The 23,821-nt window shown below is 38.7% G+C and overlaps 2 protein-coding genes across 2 annotated transcripts; both read left to right on the top strand.

Annotated features, from left to right (window-relative positions):
* Positions 1–3,045: 3,045 nt before the first annotated feature.
* LOC145779091 (uncharacterized) lies at positions 3,046–5,378 on the top strand. The gene is made up of 5 exons (XM_082590662.1): positions 3,046–3,173; positions 3,556–3,790; positions 4,197–4,408; positions 4,903–5,065; positions 5,221–5,378. The coding sequence occupies exons 2-5, from the start codon at positions 3,733–3,735 to the stop codon at positions 5,376–5,378; spliced, it is 591 nt and encodes a 196-aa protein (XP_082446788.1). The 5' UTR covers positions 3,046–3,173; positions 3,556–3,732.
* Positions 5,379–17,070: 11,692 nt separating this feature from the next.
* On the top strand, positions 17,071–20,532 carry LOC145778323 (uncharacterized). Its single transcript, XM_082589787.1, has 3 exons — positions 17,071–18,091; positions 18,388–18,529; positions 18,616–20,532. Exons 1-3 carry the CDS (start codon positions 17,698–17,700, stop codon positions 20,138–20,140), a joined length of 2,061 nt encoding a protein of 686 aa, XP_082445913.1. The 5' UTR covers positions 17,071–17,697; the 3' UTR covers positions 20,141–20,532.
* Positions 20,533–23,821: the final 3,289 nt, after the last annotated feature.

Here is a 23,821-nt window from a genome sequence, read left to right as displayed (position 1 = left end):
CAGCTACTGTAGTCAGTGAGGTACAGCTGGTATACAGTAGTCTAGTAAGTTGTTGTGAGCAGGTTTTAATTGATACATATATTTGTCATCATTTATTACGCTTCTCAGGAGTATTGGTATTAGGCTGCCTAAGCTATAAGACTCAAATACAACTGTTAGTGTAGATCTAATGTTATAAACTTAACTGAACTCTTCTACAGTACCGGTATACAAAAACGAGTGATGAAAATGAAAAACCCAAAAAGAAGCAAAAATTGTGGTATGAACAATCATTCAAAAAGGACTGGCTAAAAGTTCCTGAATTCAAAGATTGGTTGCAAATGAAAGAAGACGCTTCAAATAAAAACAACAGCTATTATAAATGTTGAAAAGCCATACTGAAAAATGTTAATAAATCAATGTTGTTAGCTCACAGCAAGACTGAAAAACACAAACAAAACTACAGTGCTGCTAAGTCTCATGTGAAAATCAATACCTTTTTAACACAAAATTTAGCCACGCAGTCAGATCAAATTACCAAAGCAGAAGCATTGCTTGCTGGTTATTTTTCTGAGCATCATGTACCATTCACTCACATTAATCATCTTGTTGATGTTTATAGGAAAGCATTTCCTGATAGTGCGATGTGAGCGAAAGTGAATTTTCCTTGGGTCTTTTCTTTCTTACTGTAATACCAAAACTTAACAAATTTTGTTGCATCTTGCTGTAATAGCCTACTCATATAATCTAATTTAGTAACCAACCTTGCCTCAATTAACTCAGTTAACCAACCAACCTCATTATTACTCGGAGATCAAAGCCAGACATTGTGACGTAAACTTGAACTAAATTGCGCGTGATTAGTGTAGAAGTACCTGTACTCCCATCGATTCTTAGCGAAGAATTCACCTTTGTTACGCTGATTCAATGTCATCAATCGTTGAAGCAACGTAAAAATCGAACGTTTTCCTCCTTGTATGGAAGCTAAGGGATACAGTATTCACATTTTCTAGATGCGTGCTAGAATGCGCTGGAAAATATTTTATCGCAACAATTGTTCGTGCTATGCAATGACGATTTGTATCGCTAGTTCCTGTGTTATTTCTCGGCGGACAAATATGACCGATCTAGATGGTACTTCCCGCGGACATCACATGCTGTGACGGCGGACATGTACGCCATGCATTTCGAGGCCTGAGCCTACATTATAAAGCTTGGCGATATACAATGGCAGATAGACGCAAACAAACATCAACGCTGACAAACAAACATCAGCATTTTGAATGTAAGCAATCGGTCGGCTAGAAAGTTTGCCCCCCGGCAATTTTCAAACCCGGCACCTATGTAAATCATACTTATAAACCATAACATTGACCCAGTGCTACATAGCACACTTTTAACCTTTGAGTTTCATCACCTTTTCCTGCTCATTGACATGTTTATGTACCGTACCATTTATTGCAACTTGGCATTACTTCTTTTTGTCCTGGTACTTTTTGTAATTACAAAAAACAAAATGAATGCATTAAGGGAAGGTGTCTTACAAAATTTGTGGTACTTTTATGCTTGCTGTAGACAGTGCATTTATTTCAATTGTACGAATAGTTTTACTCGATTAGCCTATCATTTAATGTGCACCGTGCAGTCTTGAGTAATAATACTAATTGAAAATACTTTAGGTGTCTATGTTAAGTAATAAGTAAGTCCAGTCTATTTTGTGCTAGTGTAAATTAAAAATATGAAGACTACGAGAGCATTTGCGGTCGTTGACTTCATATCAAGAGGTGAAGTTGATCTTGTCCTAGAGAAATGGATATTTTATGAGAATGAAGTTTTGAAATGTTATTGGCCTGAGCTTCCCGACCACAAGGTTCGCCAGTTATGTCTACAAAATTCAGATATTAATCCAAATTGGAAAAAGTATCATGTACGAATTATGTACAAAACAGGTAAACATTAATAATACCATACTCAATTTATAATATCCATTAAGGTACACATAAACAAAAGTTGCAAACAATCACAGGTAGGACCTTGCCAGTAGAAGTACCCAATGGCTGACAGTATATCATATATAATTATGGTGACATAACTTTGTATTAGTTGGATTAGATAGTTGGAATTTACTTGCCTTATGATTTTCTCTTACCGATTTATGTTGCTAAGTGTTAAGTTTCATTCAACATGTAATATGTTTTCCAATATATGGAGTTTTGTGCAAAAAAGTTTATGCTTGCTCTATTGTTTCTGCTGCAGCACGACTGCTTGTCTTAGTTAGCTGTCAATTTTTTGGTGTGTAATTTCCATTTAACCGCTTTAGCAGATTGTTATTATTCCATAGAGAAATAAAACAAAGTAACTTCAGCCGGTTTAACATGATGTATTACATACACAAATATAACATAATTAAAAATAAACTCTAACGTTTTTGACACATACGTGTGTCATCAGGAATTACATATCTGCAATATATATACATGACATCTTATTCTCCAGCGTATTGTTTTTACTAAGCTTGATCGCTGTTATGGGAAGATGACCTGTTAATATTTTGCAACAGACGATTTGGCCAAAGCACTGTTAAAGTTACAACTTGCTGAAAATACTTCTGATTTGGCTTCAACAGCAGCTAGTGAAGAAGAAGTAAATGATAGTAGACAACCTAAATCGAAAAGAAAGCGGTATAACAATGCATTCATTTTTCCCTGATATTTGTTCATTTCATTTTGATTTTAACTGTTCAAAACCAATTTTACCCTTAACTTATTTATAATTCATGGGTGCATGCCAGTACTTCGCATTATAGTAACTTATTGCATTGAAGTCACGGTTACACTAACGTGGCAGTTGTATATAACGTTTTTGTAACATTGTTGTATAAATTGTATCTAATGTAAGTACATTTTGGCTTGTTACATTATACCTGACAACACCGCGATGCAAATAATAAGCTAATCTTTAAAGGTACCGTACACCCATGCATTTCTACATTTATTGCATGTTGATTGGTTGTGTATGCAAAATATGTTGATGTTGACAAGATATCAATATGTAATGTACTAACAAGCAAGGACAAGCATGACATCTAGCTAAAGTAACCGTTTTCAAATTACGAATGCAGGAATAGCCGGTTGCCTTTGAGGATTGCATCTACAGATGAAAGCGACTCACTGGAGTCAGAAAATACCATTACTGTAAGTAAACAAATACTTTAATCACTTATTAATTATGATAATCCCAAACTTTGACGATTTTAGGTGTTGTTTTATGGGAAATTGAGCGGTTTCTAAAAGTGGTATGATTTTTAAAAAGATATTGTAATCTCATTTTTATGGTTAAAAGCACGGATTAAGGTGTTCAATCAGAACTTTTCGAACGTTGCCTAAATATGCTGTCATCATCCAGGATTTTGAGACCAGCATGTGCCCCAGTTGGAGCGTGATAGATGGACAGTCCAGAATAGCATAGTCGTCAGTTTGTTTTCATGTGCGACACTTGAGGGTGTAGAGGGAGCCAAGCATATCACTAAATATATTTTGTTAATGTTCACTTTGACGGTCACTAAATCTTCCACAGGTTTCTACTCCTGTACGAGCAGCTGAGGTTGCTACAACCTTGCAGCAACTGTCGCAAGTTCCGAATTTTCCACAATCTCCCTCTGTGAGGGCACCACAGCATTCAAGTCCACAGCGCGAACAATCAATCCTTGATTTTCACTTGGATGACAATCTGTTAAATGTTGCAATCGACACTATGCCTGAAGTAACCAAGAACATATCTCGTGACGAATTTGTTATGCTGCAGAGTGAAGGTTTGCACATGGTTAAATTAAAATCTTGAAACTTGTTCGATTAACTTTGCTCAACAATTGCTCAGCTGCATCGGTGTGGTGATATAGTTTTAGTTATAATTCTTCACTTCGTCTAGTTATGTTTACTCTTTTTTTATCCTTCGTAACTCCCATCTTTACTCAAGAGCAGCGCGTTTTGAAAATTCAGTTTCTCTAATTTGGGAAGATCTGTTGAGTCTCTCACTTGAGCGCCTCTACAAGAGCATTGTTCTTAATTGGCAGTATTATTTACCACTCGCTTTTCTTGTTTGGCAGCTGCTTAAATCACAACTGCCCTAGCGTGGGAGCTATTCTTTCTGTATTGTCAAAGCAAAGCATCTTTGCTAACACCAAATCATTATAAAGCAACTATATATTTTTCACGCAGTTCGACGAATTCGAATTGCTCAACTGGAAATTAAGGGAATTTTAAATTCTGTCAATGAAAAATTGGATATAATAATGAAAAACGAAAGAAGTGCCCCAGCTCAACAAATAGAGGAACCCCCTTCGGAAATTCCATCTTTTCCCATCAACAGCCTGGAGGATTTTGATAAGCTTGAACTCAACCTGGGAAACAGCACTGTTCAAAATAAATTGGTAATTATTATTTTTTTACTGTTAACATGGCTGTGCAATCGGTATTACAACTCCGATTCTCCTCATAGAATAGACATACAAGAAATACTGGTTATTTTCACCCTCTTTAAAACAGTTTTGCAATGTCGGTACTGCTGCAAATTTCTTGAAAGTTTTAACAAGCATTGATTGCAGCAAAACAACGATTTGTTTGGAAATGGTCAAAATTATACATTTCCCAAAGTTTTTGACACTTTGACAATGGATAATTTTAAAATTCCGTGCAATGTAGAGCATTCCTCAATTTTATATAGGGGTCGGAGTGAGTCAGTGCAATTTTTAAAACTCCAACTCCTTTGGCTAAACAATAAACATTGTTACGGCTCTGACTCCACGGCCCTGGCTGTTTACAATGAAATTTAACAGCTTGCAGTATGAGTGCGCTCTACTTTTATTCTATGGAATATAATATAACCGTGAAGTCTAAATTTTATATGATAAATATTGTTTTGCAGATTTCTTATTTTAGTCGGTATTTTTCGACGGACTACAAAAAGAGCGTAAAGCAAATTCTTTCTGGAGTATTTAAGGATACGCTTATGACGAAGTTTAATTGGATGGGTCAACGCGGTTCCAAGCGCCCAATTAAAGATTGCAAACTTATTTTTGTAATTTATGGTATGTAGCCTAAACTTTAGATTTTGCACGTATACCCTGCTTAATGAACGTATGTTGCAATCTATTTTTAATATATTTGAGCCCTGAAGAATTTTGTAAATCTATTGCTAGCCTATTGCTTTTGTGACTAAGCACTAACTCTTTTTTGCTTACAGCATCAGTTCGAACATACAGTTACACAAAAGACACAACCATGGGCGATGTTAAAGCTGTTGTGCAAGAATTCCTCAAATCAGCTGAAAAGAGAATAAGAAGACAGTCAGTCGCAAGGACATCTTCATCCAGCACGGTTCGCCCAACTGATGATGTGTGAGACAGCTGTACTGTCTTCAGTTATATCTGTATTTTTTGCATGTATGATTTTGGTACTAAATAAATTGCCATATTAAACACGGGTTTGATGTGTAAAAACACAGGTTTGATGTGTAAGACACGGGTTAGAAGTCGTGTAAAAACACTGGTTAGATGTCGTGTAAAACACGGGTTAGAAGTCGTGTAAAAACACGGGTTGCGTTTGTGCAAACACCCGTGTAAAACACGGGTTTAGAAGTCGTGTAAAACACGGGTTTAGAAGTTGTGTAAAACACGAGTTTAGAAGTCGTGTAAAACACGGGTTTAGAAGTTGTGTAAAACACGGGTTTAGAAGTTGTGTAAAACACGGGTTTAGAAGTCGTGTAAAACACGGGTTTAGAAGTCGTGTAAAACACGGGTTAGATCTTTCTCGTGTTTTTCACGAGCCAATGTTTATGGGGCCCGGTAGTTGAAGATTTAGATTAAGTGGACGGGAAGGCAAGGAAGCCAATCTTCGTGTCCACCTTCAGGCACGCCTTTAAGTGTCCTGCCAAAGACACAGCCACATGCTCTTGAGCGGTGTCGAACCGGCGACCTTTCGATTGCCGTTCCAGGGCTCTCACCACTCGGCTATGCAGCCGACGTATTAGGTGTTGATAGTCATAACGATTAAAAGCTTAAAGAGTATCTGTCCACATTAGTAAATTACACTGCATTCAACTTTAATATTCTGCAATTAGATAGTTTTTGTAAAGTTTTTTAAATACAAGTCAAAAGATTTTTTTTTTAATATCTAGTGAGATTGAGTTCCATATTTTTACTCCACTATACTTGATGCTTCGTTGAAGTTTTGTAGTAGCATACAGAGGTACGAAGTAATTATCATTTTTGATTGAACATCTAGTTGAGCGATTATGAACGTTTGATGTTTTTTTGAAGTAATTCGAAAAAGTACAGGGTAAAGCATTATGGTTATATTTAAACATTAATTTAGCAATCTCTAGTTTGTGAATGTCTTTTATTTTTAGAACTTTTACCTGCTTGAAGTATGGCGTAACGTGTTCTGACCACAACCCTCCAGCAACTATTTTTATTGCTTTGTTTTGCAACTTTTGTAGTTTCTCGATATATGCTTTGTATGTAGAGCCCCAAATGGCTATTCCATTCATAATATGTGGGTGTATGAGCGAATAAAATACAACTGCAGTCTAGCAATGAAAGGAAAAAAGTGTTCAAGTTTCGACAAAATACCAACAGATCTAGCAAGTTTAGATCTAAGAGCATCAATGTGAGGTTCGAATGAGAGCTGTTTATCAATTATTATTCCAAGATACTTAGCGTGGTCGACGGTTTCTAGCTCAACAGCCCTATAGAGAACATGGAATTCATCGAATTTGTTGTAGCCTTTTTTAGGAGGAATTACTAATAGATTGGATTTAGAGGCATTAATGGTCAATTTGTTGGCATTAATCCAACCTTCTACAGCAGCTAATTCAGCATTAAGTTTGGTTTGCAATAAATTTAAGTTATCAGCTTTAACTATGAGACATGTATCGTCGGCAAACAACCTTGGCATTGTCGACATGCTGTTTGGTACGTCATTTATGTAAATTAAAAACAAGAGTGGACCTAGAGTTGAACCTTGAGGAACACCATACTGGATAGATTGCTGTGTGGAAGTATCTTGATCAATCGCAACATATTGTTTACGGCCATTTAAGAAAGACGAGAGAGATATTTTTCAATTCCCGAATAGCAAATTTGTAACTTTGATTTAATAAAAAATGATTAATTCTATTTAATTCGTTTGTTTTTTTGTAGGAAGTCATACCCCTAGACTAGACAGCCAGAAGCCTAAATTATCCTTCTTTATTATCCTTTTTTAATTAGAGACTTAGAGTCACTCAATATTCCCTAAATTATCCTTTTTATTTTCCTTTTATAAAAAATAATGCCACAATTAGATAGCCAAAACCCTGCACTAGAGGATTAGAATAAGGAAAACCCTACACTGGGGGCTTCAGACACGTAAAATCCCTACAATCGTTTGCAACTCCATGGACACCATAGTGGTCAAGCTTCCGCAAGAGCCGTTTATGGCAGAAGTTGGCTGAAGTGGCTGAAGTTGAAGTTGAATAGTTGGCTGAAGTTGAATAGTTGCTACAACAATGATCTCAACTGCGCACAAGTGAAAGGAAACTGATGTTTACGTGAACACGTGGTCGTTAGCATGACTGGATGTAAAACGCGGGAAATATTGCAGGTGTCCCAGTTGTAACGCGTCCCAATTATACCCACTCTCTCCTATATAAAAAAAGATATAACTGACAACAGAAATGAAGAAATATGCGCAATTCCGCCAGTGATTCTTGGTTTTTAACAGTAACAATTAAAAAATACTGTGACAATAACAAAATAATGCAACTTTAAAATTATTGGGGGGCATTATATGCCTCCAGTGGCCCTCAGATGCTACACTTCTATCTAGTTTAGGGTTGCCATACCGTCCGGAAAATTCCGGACATGTCCGGAATTTAGGGTTAAATTTTGCGTCCGGGAGGAATTTTAAAAAATGCTCAAATGTCCGGAATTCTATGATGGGCGTTTTGGGGGAATTAAACTTGCGGGAATAATCCTGTAAATTAGGGGTGTCCTAGAAAATTTGCTCAGCCAGCTCATTTTACTGCATCTGCAATCGTACTGTGCACACTGCCAATGCAGAACATTGTTATTTCGTACCGTGTGCATTTTTTTTACTACGAGGTTGTACGGAATTATGATGTAACAGAGCGTTTTCCTTATCAATGATGTTTACCACTTAGAAGTCAGTGTTACCATTTTAGTCTTTTTAAAACCAAATCTGGTTTATTTTGCAACCGTTTGGTTTATTTTTTTTCGATGTGGTTTATTATTTTTTTTATTTTTTTGGTTTATAATTTGTTATTATTATATTGAAGAGAATTAGATCTTCAGAAAAATATGCATGGTCAGAAGAGTAAACTTGTAGTGACTTGACTTACAAGCGTGTCTTTAATTTGTTTTAAGCATGTAATTGCTGTTCTTCCTTTTTCGGCACAACCTACTTCTCATTATTATTTTTCACTCTGAAGTTGAGATTTTTTTCAGTGACGGTCCGTAGCTATATTTAGAGAGTGCTTACCCTGCCTGGTGTGAGATTCTGCTCGTGACAGAAGACAATACTTTTCATTTCGGTAACTGGCGCTTTAGCATGAGTATCGTACAACGTTTGCAGCTTTAGCATTTCGGTAGCGCATATATAATTGTCTCATGAAAATAGTCATGCACTGTCCGGAATTTTGCTTTTTCAAATATGGTAACCCTAATCTAGTTACTCCATGTAACCGACTATTCTCTCCAGCAACTACAACGAAACAGACATAAATAACCCCTCGAAAAAATGTTTTTCCTATAGCCTAGTAGGCTAGGTACCGTATCCTATTCTTAATATATTTTTCTTATAGGCCATTAGGCCTACCTGATCTATTAATGAAATCGTTAGCTTATACTTCAGTGTTACGGCCAATCTCTATACAAATCAAACGTCATATAAAACCGTTCAGGTCTACTGAATCTTACGTCATGGAATTTTTCCTAAAAATGAGCCAAAATTGCACCATCGTTCGTAAGACTTGTGTCAAACCTGTTTAAACATGAAATATTGCATCATCACCTTTGAACACCTGTTTGAATTGCGTGACAATGTCTTTCACTATTACGTCACAGTACTGCGTACGTGAGTTTGAGATATTGATATCTATTCTGGTCATTCATTTAAAATTGTTGCTTGAAGAGGTTGGTCGCATGTTTAACTGGTTTGCTTAGTGCTTGTCAGCTGAACGAAAATTTCCGTCTTTTATCCAAGTAATCTGTTCTGTAGTGACAAGTTTTAGTGGTGTACGGCGTTGCATTCCATTTTCGACAGCCAGGTGGCTAATTTTACAGAAATACAATTTTGAATAGACGTTTCAAAGGAGTGTTTCTTTTTCGGTCATTACATGCAGACGAACGGATTCGGGAATCTTATGTTACAATTTTCCCACGAAGAGATTATGGTTTACCGCTGTGACCATAAAAAATAAAAGACGTGACTTGTTAGCTGGTAGGCCAAGAAGCACTAGAAGCACATAAAAAATAAAAGACGTGACTTGTTAGCTGGTAGGCCAAGAAGCACTAGAAGCACATAAAAAAATAAAAGACGTGGCTTGTATGCTGGTAGGCCAAGAAGCACTCAGAAGCAAATGAAAATTAAAGACATTTCTTCTCAGTTGGTACTGAAGAACTTCAAGCTAAAAACTAAAGGCGTTTCTTTGTCGGTTCTGAAGAAAAAACTACATTGACATTCATTGGCAAGATAAAAGATTAAAGACAATCGATCTGTGCTTGAAGATTCAAGACGAAGAATCCAAGCAAGTTTTGTGGAACTTTAGGACTTCATATACCCGTACAACTACGGTATTGTGCATTTTAATTCTTTTTTGTATTTTTTACGGTCTTTGCAGTTAAGTTTTTTATAACTACTGTAATAATTTTGTGTGTTTGTGTAACTTCATTTTTTAATTGGTAAATTTAGCCTCAACATTTAATATGTCTACACTCGGTGACGACAGGGACTCGGCCCAGGGGCGCCGGAAGCGGGGGGGCAGGGGGGGCGAATGCCCCCCTGCCCTCAAATTTTCTGCAGATGGAGGGGCAGGGGGGGCAATGGTGCCTTTTTAAAGTCATGTAAGCTACTGCACATTTTGCAATATAACAATTTCTGCTATTCGCTTTTAGCCTAATTATAATCTTTCATTTTTGCCTCAAAATAATATTTACGGCACAAAATTTTGCAACACAGTACAGGCCTTAAAACTCGTTTTTTTTCGACAGCCATCGTGGCCTAACGGGAGCTCCTTCTCGGCGGCCAAATCTGCGTGCTTGGAGGCCAAAATACAAAATAACGATAGCACAAGTAAATAGAATTAAACTTGCAACAATGCTAAAATGATCACTTAGCGTTGTTGAAGTCTGGGCCTGGGCGACGTCCTACAATAGAATCGTTGCACCACGCAATAACTGCTTTATCGGGATTGTAATCCAGTACTATTCAAACGACACTCGCACGAGTGTCTCCAATGTGGCTGATTTTATAAAAGTTCGCTACTCCCCTAGAATTCTTTTTAGCAACGAAAAACAACGTTCGACATGTGTTGACGATGACGGCAAGGTAATAAAATAAGTATTTCAATGATTAAAACATTACTTGTAGGCTATAACTGCCCTTTATCAGAACTGACGATGCACTAGCAAGTGCGAAATATTTTTTCTGTTACATCTACTGACATCTGATCCTGTTGCCTTAGCAATTGAGGTTTTAGCTATTTCAATGATGTACATTACTAAAAGACATTACTAAAAGAAGCATAATTTTTTCAAAATATGATCAAAAAATGTTTTCCCATTGATGTCAACTAACTTTGTTCTCCTTTTTAACAACGATTCAATGTCCGACAACATCGAATCGACATAAAAACGACAATATTGCCAGCCGATGTAAATTAGCAATTCGGATTAAGACTTTGTTAAAATAAACGTCGGGAATTACAAACAAGACTTACAGCGCTGGCGATCGCAGATGGATATTCCATCAATAACAAATATTCCCCACACAATGCAACAGTGGCGATTATGACGCGCTGACCTAACTTTGCGTCACTCTTTGATACTGCATGTTTTCGACAGTTAATCCACGATCATTGTATTGCGAAATTAAATAATTGGCTAGAAGAGACCGGCGGCCAAACTTGGCCGATTGAGGAGGTAGCACCGGCGGTTCATTCAAGCACTACTTAGCGGCCATGGCCGCAGGCTGCTTTAAGGCTTGACAGTAGGTTACATCATTATAAAATAGCATGATGCCCTTCTTTGTATACCGGACACTTGTAGGCTATCATTACTCAATACATAGTGAGCTGATAGATTAGCATTATCGCTATGTCTTATCTTAAAACTTGAAAAAAAATTGGCCTTTTAGTAAACAAAAGTGCCTTTTTTCGTAATCTTGACCCCCAGTCAAAAATCGTTCCGGCGCCCCTGACTCGGCCGCCGTCGACTCGACTGAGTTTAGGCCTGATGATGTTCTTTGCGGTCGGGCAGGCCATTCTGGGGAGGGACCCAGTAACGATGAGGCTAAGTCAGTTCGAGAGGCCCGGCATCTTAGAAGGGATATTTTGACTCAAATTGGGGAACTTTCTGTAACCCTAGGTTCTTTGAGTGATAAGCAGGAACTGCTAATTTTTAGATCTAAGTTCTCTAATCTGGAAGAGGATTTACGGCATTTCCATGCTCTTTTGATTAAAATTTTTAACTCTGCAATCTTGACAGAACTTCGTGATAGGGTAGATCCTGAATTTAACTCATTAAAAAATAACTTTGAACAAAAAGTAAGTGAGTTCTCAGATATGTTGGATGCTGACATACATCCTGAGGATAGCGCCTCAAATGTAAGCACTAGGATGTCTAGGAGTTCGTCTCGGATAGTTGCACAAATTAACCTACAGCTAAGACGAGAGGAGCTCCAGATACAAGCTGAGGCCGAAGCAAGAGCTGTTGAGGCCATGGCGAGAGCTGAGGCCAAACGAGCTGAGGCTGCCGTGAGAGCTGAGGCCATGGCGAGAGCTGAGGCCATACGAGCTGAGGCTGCCGTGAGAGCTGAGGCCGACGCGAGAGCTGCTGAGGCTGCACGAGCAGAGGCTGCCGCGAGAGCTGAGGCCGAAGCGAGAGCTGCTGAGGCCGCCGCGAGAGCCGAAGCTAGAGCTGCTGAGTTCGCACTCAAAGACGCTCAGTTAAGGGCTGAACAACGTAAAGAGGTAGTTTTAGCTGAATATCGTTCAGAGTTTGGCTCCCGGCGTAGTTCTAAGAAGGGCTCTTCTAGCTATTCCAGAAGTGAACATCAATCTCAGTTTAATTTAGGCTACATAACCTTTTCCAGGCGCCTGTTCAGTCCGTGAGTGGACCTGGGCAATCCACACGTTTTCCAGCTGTTTCAGAAGGTCTCGGGGCCGCGGCTAAGGGTCTTCCGAAGGCTGTAGAGCCAAGGCCTGTGAATTATAACCTAACTCCTCCCCCAGAGCGTACAGGTCACGGGGCCGCCATTAGCAGTAATGCTTTGCCCCCTTCACAGTTTTCTGCGCCGCTAGTTTTTGATCACCCAGCTACACGTAATTTGGATGGTTGTGAGAGGCGTGTCGCGTCTCCTGATTTTAACATGTGTGAGGATCGTGATCAGGCTGTGCATGTGACTGAGCCCCCTCAGCCCCTTAAGGGATATAGCTTGTCTTCTCCCGCTAAATCGAGTTCTCAACAACAGGATTGCTTTTTTGAATACCAAAATAGTAGGACGTTTTTCGATAAGGCGGCCTTGATTGGTTACGATGGTAATAATATGCCATTTATCTTCTTTAAAAATCGTGTCACGGCCTTAATGGCAGCTTCGCCCTTTAAAGGAACTCGTTTGACTTTGTTACAATCAGCTTGTGTTAGAACAGCTGCGCAAACGATTGCTAATTTGGTTTCCGACACTCCTGGCTTGTCAGAGGAAGACAGGATAGAAATGTCGTTAGCTCGCTTGTCCCTGCGTTTTGGGGTTCGTGGAGGTCTTTTCGCCGAACCGGAAATTAGAAAGTATCGCTATGGTAGCAAATTGACTTCGATCTCTTCCAGTGATTTGAAAGAGTTTAAAGATGAATTGTCGCAGTGTCTGCTTTACGCGCAAGCTTATGGTCAGCGTGACAAATTGGAAGGACGTTTTGTTTTGGATTTGGCTAAGCGACTCCCGTTTGACGCTAAGCAGCGTTATCTTGACTTTTTAGGTGATCAGTATGGTGGCACTGATGAGCCTACTTTTCAGAGTTTGTTTGAATTTGTAGTACGGGAGGAAACGCGCAAGGACTGATTTTAGCATTATGCTAATGGGCGATTCTGGTGAGTCGCAGCATTTTAAAAAGTTTGGCAAAGGAAAATTGCCTTCATGTCCGGTTAGGCAGACGTCGGTAAAACCCCATGATGATGTGATTTCAGGGAGTTCGCAGTACTCGACTGCTGTTGGCGCACCGCGCGGTGGTGTGGCCAGACGTAGAGACATGCCAGCATGCATTTGTTGTTCGTCACGTGGTCAAGTTGAATATCATTTTTTGTCTAATTGTAAAGAATTATTGAGCTTGACACCTAAAGATCGGAGAGATGTTATTGTGAAAGCTGGCAAATGCTTGAATTGTTTGCGCCAGCATATGGTTAGGGATTGCGTTCATGCAAACAACTGTCGTAAGCGTGGCCCTAACAACGATAGGAAACACTATTTTCTTCTGCATGATTTTTATGTGACGTCACGTGATTCTCTGGATTCGATTGGCAAAGATGATGCTGGTGCCAGAATTCCAGTGCGTAATGTTAAGATTGGAAATGTTAAAGCAGCTTTTAACCGCATCACTGCTGCTCGTGTTTTGAATCCAATGACTGGCAAATCGAAGTTGGTGTATTGTCAGCATGATCCTGGTTCGCAGTTGACGTTTGTTTCGAGTGATTTGGTGTGCGAACTTGGTCTTCAACCGTACGATAAAGCGTCGTTTAAAATGGATACCCTGGCTGGTCAGAAAGCAACTTGTGCTGACCTTGTCAAACTCAACATCCAGTCGTTAGAGACAGATGAACTGTTTTGTGATATAACTTCGGTGGTTAACCCAGCTTGGGCTGACGATGTTAAAACTTGTTGGTGAAAATCGTAGTGAACCACATGCTTTACTCACTCCTCTCGGTTGGTTGGCTTGTGGTGGTAAGTCACCCTTAGATGAAAGCGTTGCTAACGTATGCAGAGTACAGACGTCTTCAGAGTCGGATGTCATCTCTGGCTTTCAGCGTAAAATTGAGTCTCGTGATATGGAAATAGCAGACCTGAATAAAGTCATTCAGGATTTGACCTTGCAAAATGAAACCTGTGAATTGTCTCGCAATAACATTTTGGCTAGAGAACTTGTTGAACCGAATATTGAGTTGAAAGATGGTCGATTTGAGATACCTGTACCGTTGAAGGAATTAGATATTGGTTTACCTAACAATTTTGTGTTGGCGTCAGATAGAGCTGCTGCTTTAAGGAAAAAGGCTTTAAAACAACCTGAACTTCGTGATTTCCTTACTGACACCATGAAGGATCTTAAATCTAATGGCTATATTGAGCGTACTGGTGAAGCAGAAAATGTAAAGGGATTTGAATGGTATTTACCATACTTTGTGACGTCACAATTAAAAAAGCGTATTGTTTACGATGGCAAGTCTGAATTTCGAGGAACTTGTGTTAATGATGTAATGTTTTCGTGTCCTGATTTGTTAAACCCTCTGGCAGATCTCTTGGCTAGATTTCGGCTGAGTAGATTTGGTTTCGTGGCCGATATGACCAAGTACTTTTTTCACATTTTGGACTCTTCAATACGTAAGCCCAATTTTATTGAACTGCTTACGTACACCAGCAGTGCTGTTCGGATCGTGAACGAACGCCCTTTGGTACCTTTGAGTGACGACCCTAGGGATTTTACTGTCATCACCCCTGCCTCACTTTTGACCCCATACTTAGACCCATACTGTGCTGTTGGGCAACCACATGATCGTGACCAACTAAGAAGGGATTATCGGTTCAATTTGTCACTTTCTCAGCAGTTTTGGAGTAAATGGATCGATTTTTACTTGCCAGGGCTTCAGGGCCGGAAAAAATGGTTAAAAATGGCCGAGAATTTGGAGCCTGGTCAACTTGTAGTGGTGGGTTCTCTCCAAGACATTGGTAAACGTGGGAAGTATCAACTTGGGAGGGTGTATGAGGTAGTTCCACAAATTAGGAAAGGGAAGCCTGTGGTTCGTAGAGCTAAAGTTTCCGTCTGCAACTATGATGAGAGTACAGGGAAAGTGAAAGTAGACTACGTGTTGAGGGATATTTCGTGCCTTGCCCCCGTAAAGAACACCTAAGTGTTAAGGTTTGAGCCTGGTTTTGTCTGCGGTGGCCGACACTTGTCTGAGCCCAGAACAGTCGGTTATTATCGCAACTATTGTATGTATATAGCGTTATTTTAGCGTGTACCTATGGTACCAATTTTGTGTATCGTGTGTTTTATTCATTGGCTCACGATTGTCCTTAAATTCCTTTTTAGTTATCCCAGCTAGAAATTTCACGTGTATTACACGTAGATTCTACGTACCTTGGGTCGTGTATTATACGTTAATTTTCACGCATAATACACGCATATGTGTCGACACTATTTCACGTGTATTACACGTATATTTGGTGGTGGATTTTACGTGTTTTACGCCCACATTACACCTAATTTCCTCGTATCTGACAACACTAATACACGTGTTTTCCACGTATATTTGGTGGTGGATTTTACGTGTTTTACACCCGCATTACACCTAATTTCCTCGTATCTGACACGTAGATTCTATGTACCTTGGGTCGTGTATTATACGTTAATTTTCACGTATAATACACGCATATGTGTCGACACTATTTCACGTGTATTACACGTATATTTAGTGGTGGATTTTACGTGTTTTACACCCGCATTACACCTAATTTCCTCGTATCTGACACGTAGATTCTACGTTCCTTGGGTCGTGTATTATAGGTTAACTTTTACGTATAATACACGTATAAGTGTCGACACTATTTCACGTGTATTACACGTATATTTGGTGGTGGATTTTACGTGTTTTTACACCCACATTCTACCTAATTTCCGCGTACCGTATCTGAAATCAACAATTTAACACATTTGTATTTATTTAACACATTTGTATAACACATATTGTTATAAGAGGCTACTGTCCAATTGTGACCCTTCTAGCACTCATTCGGAGAGTTAATGCTTGTTTTGAACTTTATTTGGAATTAGAGAAGAAAAAGAGAAATAGCAGTGGTGGGAATCGAACCCGCGTCAATGAAATGACTACTTTCTAGCCCTAACCTTAACCCCTAAGCCAACCAGCTGACAAAAAAACCATTAATTAATTTGCTTTCTATCATCTTCTTTTCGCCATTTTTACGTCACTTAAACCGGAGCTTATGGTTGGTTGGCGGTTTCATTCTAGTCATTTTTAGTGGCAGAATTTCGACTTGTTAAAGTGGCTACCGTACCAAACCTTAGTAAGTAATTGTTTAATATCAGTAAGCGAGACCACTTAAGTTTACACCATCCCTGGTTTACACTAAGAACTATCGTTAAAAGATCACATTAATTTGCGACTAAAAAATGTCATGAAGTTTCCTTTTTACATAACGTAATAAAAACGTGTAAAGACACCTACAAAAACACATAATCTAACTTATATCCTAAAAAATGCGGAGGAGCGTGGTTGACACCAATCCACTTGAGTGGAGAATTCTTTCTGTTTATACCGTCCTTGGGAGGTAGTTTTACCTAACACAGATTAAAAATTGCTCAAATGAACGAAAGAACTTCAACACGTTTAATATACGTGGAAAACACGTGTTACTTTTCAACAGATGGAAACGTGCAATACACGTGGAAACAACATATAATCAACATACAAAAATTCCGGTAAAACATCCTTCTGCTGGGGTAAACATTTTTTCTCTTTTGTATGCCCTCTTCTGGATGTGATTTTACCTTATCTACCTTAAAAATTAGTCAAATAGGGGAGAGTGGGGAGGTTTGAGCCACTGGGAGGTTTGAACCATGGCTGTTATTGCGGATACCATAAAAGTAGAAATGACGTAACTATGTCTGTAGACAGAGGAAGTAAAGTGATTCCAAAGCATGTCTACGTTAGAGCGATAGCAGCAGCGATTTTAGCGCAAGCAGGTTAGAACTTGTTTTCCTTGCAAAAAGTAAATTTTAGGAATTTCAGTTTGTAGCTGCATGCCATCTTCGCTGTTTTACTTAGGCAATAGTTAATACTACCATGAGTAGTCCTATCTAAAAGGTGTTTAATGATGCTGGCAAATGCTCTGTAAGTGAAAGATTTAATAGCTGATTAGACAAGTTTCTTAAAATGGTGGCAACAGGGAGGTTTGAACCAGTTGATTCGGGAGGTTTGAACCGGTGGCTCAAACCTCCCAGAAGAAAATAAGTTTTAGTAGCTTCTTCTGAAATAGTTTGCGGTCTGTAGTAGTCAATGTATTGTAAGTCTAGTGCTTTAGTATGCATTTGGCTACTTATAAATAGGCTATACAGTCTATGTTAACTGTAGTAATATTGCGAATTGCTTACACAGGGTATTCCTATTGGCCACAGTAAATTACAAGCATTAGTTGAATTTAAGTTTTTATTTCCATCACTATGCCTCGCAAACATGTTAGAACTACAAGCCACGCATCAGCCACTCGTGAGGAGATGTTGCTTGCTTTGGAGGAAATAAAGAATGGAATGTCGATCAGAGAAGTTGCCAAAAGAAGACATATTAACAGGACCACTTTAGGTCGCTATTACAAAGAGTGCAATCGTCCTGGATCTGATAATGGTAGACTCTCAGAAAACATTGGCTATAATAGAACGAAGGTAAAAAGTCTGGTGTTTCCTTGGGAGTTGGAAAGTCTGCTCGCACAGCACATAAAAGACCTGGACGATAGATTTCACGGACTCACACGCACCAAATGCCGTGAGTTGGCTTTCAGTTTGGCTGACAAGAACAACATTCAGATGCCAAGTAACTGGGTGGTTTCTAAGATGGCAGGTTTGTTTTATTTTAAGCCTATGTTGTTTAAAAATTGAATGAGACTGTTCACCAGGCATTTAATTCAATAACATGATACGCTCTTCTGGTGTAAAATAAGCAAAACTATCACAAGGTGTTTTTAGTGATAATCTGCATTTATTTTCCGACGTTTCGTTAATCAGACACGATTAACTTGTTTATTAATTCTGTGTGGAAAATTGTGTACGGTAGCACATTGTAGATCACATTGGTTTGTTTTTTCGACATTACTCAACACACACCACCTCTCAATTCTTTCCCATAAACTTTTGCAGGAATTGACTGGTTTGAAGGTTTCAAGGAGAGACACCATCTGACATGTCGTAAACCAGAAGCGACGTCTTTAGGAAGAGCGACAGCTTTCAACAAAACAACTGTTGGGGAGTTTTTCGACAACCTTGGAAGAGTTATGGACAGGTCTCGTAACAATAGCCTAACATTGCTTTGTACTTAGCAATTCTTATGATCTGAAAAAGGCTTCATTGTATCGTTTTGTGTTTTAGGTACAACTTTGCTGCAAGTAGAATATACAACCTTGATGAAACAGGTGTCACAACCGTGCAAAGACCAAATCATATCGTGACAACGAAAGGAAAAAAACAAGTTGGTTCTGTGACATCTGCAGAGAGAGGAGAACTTGTAACAGTTGTATGTGCTGTCAGTGCTTCAGGTGTTGCCATTCCCCCCATGTTTATCTTTCCAAGAGTAAGATATAAGGAGGAATTTGTTAGACATGGACCAGCAGAATCCATTGGAGAAGGTACCAAATCTGGGTGGATTAACGAAGAAAAATTTTTGGTCTACTTGAAACATTTTGTGAAGCATAGTGGTTGTTCCCCCTCTCAACCTGTCCTCTTAATTCTCGACAACCATGAGTCTCACGTTTCTTGGGAGGCTGTGGAGTTTGCTGATAAAAGTGGCATTGAATTGCTGACTTTGCCTCCTCACACTTCTCACAAACTTCAACCGCTTGATAAATCAGTGTTTGGGCCATTTAAAGGCTATTACAACCAGGCTGTAGATGGATGGATGCGAACCTACAACAACAAAACTTTTCGGATTTATGACATTCCACAATGCGTTAAGGAGGCTTTTTTAAACGCTATGACGCCAAGGAACATCACTTCTGGCTTTGCCTCTACAGGAATATATCCTTTTAACAAAAGTATATTCACAGACACAGATTTTGCCCCATCACTTCTGAGTGATAGACCAAATCCCCAAACAAGTACCTCCCATCAACCTGAAGTGAATGAAGCTAATGTTATGGCCGCAGTTCCCAACACTATTGCTAACCGATCAACTGATAATGCTTATTTCTTTGAAGGTGCGACACATTTACCCGTATCTTCATTGCAAGATCTCGAGGAATATCACGCCTCAGAAAGCTTCATACCACCCAACGAAGTTATTCCATTACCATCAAGCAAAACCCCAAGAGTTCAACGCAAAAGGAAACGAGTAAAAAGTCGGGTTCTCACAGAGACTCCAGAAAAACAGGCAATAAAAATTCAGCACGAAGAAAGACGTGCAAAGCAGGAAAAATTGCTCAGAAGAAAACAAAAAATTATTAGACCAAAGCCAAAGAAACCCCCCACAAAACGTGTGCTAGCTCTTAATGAAAGCTCAAGTTCTGATGAGGATGATGCAGTTCCTTTGGACGATATGTCAGACACAGCATCAGAGAGTGGAAGTAGTGTAAATGAAGAGCAAAATCCCAAAGAACTTGCTGTAGGAGATTTTGTTGTTGTTAAATTTAATACCAAAGAGAACACACGTCATTACATTGGCAAGATAGATGACGTGGGCACAATCGACGAGGAGCCTGAAGCTCGCTTCTTGCAAAAGGTTCCATCTACAAATAAGAGTGGAAAGCCATCATTTACATTCAAAGAAAATGATGAAGGGTCTTTTCCACGAAGCGACATAGTAAAAGTTTTACCCAATCCACAAAAAGCGGGAGGAACTGCAAGAAGGGAGAGCCATTTTATATTCAATTGTTGCCTGAAAGAGTTCAATTTGGAATGATAACATATTGATGTTGACAATGCTTAATTACTCTTACGAGACAGTTGATTGACAGTTACTGGTCGTTGTTTGTGTTGCATGTTTTTTATTATTTTTGTACTTATACCGCTGTAAATGTTTGAGACATCTTTTTCATTGATTATTTGTGAAACAATGTGTATTTATCCAACTTTGAAAAGGTGGGTTAAATTACCCCAGTGTGGTTCAAATCACCCTTTTGAGTGGTTCAAATCACCCCAACCCAAGGGTGATTTGAACCACTTGAGAACTTTCTGAAAATACTTTATATTTTTCGTTGTAATAAATTTCATTTGCAAATTCACTTTGGGCTTGCTCAAGTACATCCTAGACTTGGATGTCATGCAAAAAAATTGCTGAAAAATTGAATCCTGAAGCAGACATTAGGAATATTGAGAAAAGTGGTTCAAACCACCCCACCCTCCCCTAATCATAGGATTTTGAACACGTGTAATATACGTGGAAAACACGTGTTATTTTTGCAAGAGTTATATTCACAAAATAATCCCTGATAAAACTTCTAGAATCATATTTACACACTAGTCATACTAAATGATAGCTAAAATATGTCTCTAAAAAAATGTTTTTTAAACAAGTGAATTTTTGTTGGTGTACACAAACTCCTTAATAACACCTGAATTCTACCTAAGATACCATACTACCTAAAATCAACCAAAAATCAACGTGTAATATACGTAGCTTTCTAGCTGGGATGCCATGTTAGACTGTCATAACTAGGGGCCGCTATGTTACGGCCAATCTCTATACAAATCAAACGTCATATAAAACCGTTCAGGTCTACTGAATCTTACGTCATGGAATTTTTCCTAAAAATGAGCCAAAATTGCACCATCGTTCGTAAGACTTGTGTCAAACCTGTTTAAACATGAAATATTGCATCATCACCTTTGAACACCTGTTTGAATTGCGTGACAATGTCTTTCACTATTACGTCACAGTACTGCGTACGTGAGTTTGAGATATTGATATCTATTCTGGTCATTCATTTAAAATTGTTGCTTGAAGAGGTTGGTCGCATGTTTAACTGGTTTGCTTAGTGCTTGTCAGCTGAACGAAAATTTCCGTCTTTTATCCAAGTAATCTGTTCTGTAGTGACAAGTTTTAGTGGTGTACGGCGTTGCATTCCATTTTCGACAGCCAGGTGGCTAATTTTACAGAAATACAATTCTCGAATAGACGTTTCCTGAAGAGTGTTTCTTTTCGGTCATTACATGCAGACGAACGGATTCGGGAATCTTATGTTACCATTTTCCCACGAAGAGATTATGGTTTACCGCTGTGACCACTCAGATATCTGCATATGGAAGCCCCACCACACTATAATCCGCAGTCTATATAGGCCGTAGCCTACTTGCTTAATTTATTTGTAACAAATTTGTTTGTAACTTTCCATCTTTATGCGTGGTTGGGGCGATGATACGGAGAGATTTCTGCAAGGGAGCAACAGTGGTTTCACAAAGTTGGAGAACCACTGGGTGGCAGATGGGTTGAAGTGTTTTGGTTGTGAATAACAACCTTGACAGGATTTTACGATTAAAATGCCCAACTTTACACACAAAAAAACTCAAAAACAAGCAGCGCTGGTTCTGCTTTTGGAACGTGCGCTTGAGCAACCCAGTTTAAATGAATGCGTTCTCCTTTCAGCGGAAACTAGTACCGTAGATGAAATAGTTCACACACAACACTTACCCCCAAAGTACCCCCTGGACTCCTCTGTCAACGTTAGGCTACTGCATAGATGTCTAACATGTATGCATGTTTTGAGCAAATAAATCCTAGCTCCCCTTTAGAATCGTCTTTCCTAGTCAAGTCAAGTCAAGTCAAGTCAATTTATTTTGTTTTAACAGCGCCATATATTAACAAATAATCAGAGTAAAATGTAATTGTCAAAACAATGCATTGTACAACTGTTGGTTAGATTATGGCGCAATCAGGATGGTAGCGAAAGACCATAAGCAGTCATCTAGTCAGCCACCACCCCATCACAGTAAATCTAACTACACATTCATACACACTAGTGTGCAGAGGCAGGCACACTACTTCATTGAATAAAAAGGGTTCGCCACTGAGATTGAAAAACAACTACTGTTGGTTTGAATCTGCATTCTCAGACTGAGTAAGCCGAGGATGAAGATTCAAACCAACGACCAAGAATTGACCAACCACCAATAATTAGTGATTGTGTGCTATAATAGGCTACAGCACTTGCGAAAGTTTTCCTGAAATAACGAAGAAAAACGTGGATACCACCACCGAATTGCAACAATTTTTATGTGAAGCATACAAAAACAGGGCAATTTGATACTAATAACTGTAGAGAACAAAGATTAATAAGTACGATATGATGATATAGGCCTACTGTAAAGGTAAGTTATCCTTTGTATTGAGCACTTAAGGTACGCATGTATATTCATGTAACAGTTGGTTTTTGAGATTTTTTTTAAAGCAATGGAACGGTAAATCTTTTATATCGTGAGAAATTTCACTCCACACTTGCACACACAAGAAATGGAGTGTTTTTTTGCCAAAGTTTGTTTCAAACCTGGGAAGAAAAAATCTGGTTTTAGCCTTATGTCTTGTATCATGTTGATGTATGTCGTCTAATTTAACAAAGTAGCCAGAGAAACATGCTGGCAAAAAATTATTTTCGTACTTGAACATGAACTGTGCATATGCCAGCTTTGCAAGGTCACTCACTTTTAATACCTGAAATTTGCTGTACATGTAGGTCGTCGAAGTTTTCCTTTCACCAAACAAACACGCTCTAATAAATTTGTTCTGAATCACTTCCACCTTGTGTACTAACGTTTTGTTGGCCCTACCCCAATTAATTATCGAATATTGAAGATTTGATTTAAATAATGAAAAGTAAATTAATCGTAATGTGGATAATGGGACATAGTATCTGATTTTGTAAGCAATGCCACATACTTTACTCAATTTTGTGCAAAGGTCAGAGATATGGGCGTTCCAGTTCAATCTGTGGTCCATCGTTACTCCAAGATATTTTACTTGATCAGTTTTGTTAATGCTTTGGCCGTTTAAGGTGAGAGAGAACGATTTTGCAACAGGAGGATTTCTACAAATGATCATAAAATTAGTTTTAGTGTAATTAATCGATAATTTATTGGTTCTCATCCATACATCAATCTTTTTTATTTCTTCATTGGCTTGTTGTTCTAGGCAAGTCAAATTATGGTGTGTCATGTTTAGGCTGGTGTCATCCGCAATGTTTCCTAGTTTTACATAACTTGCTTTATTAAAACCGTCAAAAGCTATTCCAAGCATTTTTTCGTTGAAAACAATAAAATCTAAAAAATTGTACTTTGTATTGTGCTCGTAATGACCCTACTACAGTGTTAATTTAATTTTGATCAAAAACAAGTGAGCATATGTTAAGTTGTCAACTAAGCCAAACCAAACTTTACTTTTCAACCATTTGCGGCGTTGTTCGCAGAGAGTCGCCATGGCAACGTCTCGATCTGTTTTTGAATCCAAGTGATTCATAGCTGAGGTTTTGCCGGTCTGATCAGTTTGGACTTAGGTTAACCTGAGCTAACGTGCAACATTGGTAGGAAGAAGCTGAAATACGATTGGTTAGGTTTCATCTTAGATGTTAAAATCCCATCAAAGGCTTGATGG

This window comes from Aplidium turbinatum, chromosome 10 (genome assembly GCF_918807975.1).
Source record: "Aplidium turbinatum chromosome 10, kaAplTurb1.1, whole genome shotgun sequence".
Taxonomy (NCBI): domain Eukaryota; kingdom Metazoa; phylum Chordata; class Ascidiacea; order Aplousobranchia; family Polyclinidae; genus Aplidium; species Aplidium turbinatum.
Note: the sequence above shows the minus strand (reverse complement) of the source record. Positions and strands in the feature narration are given on the sequence as shown.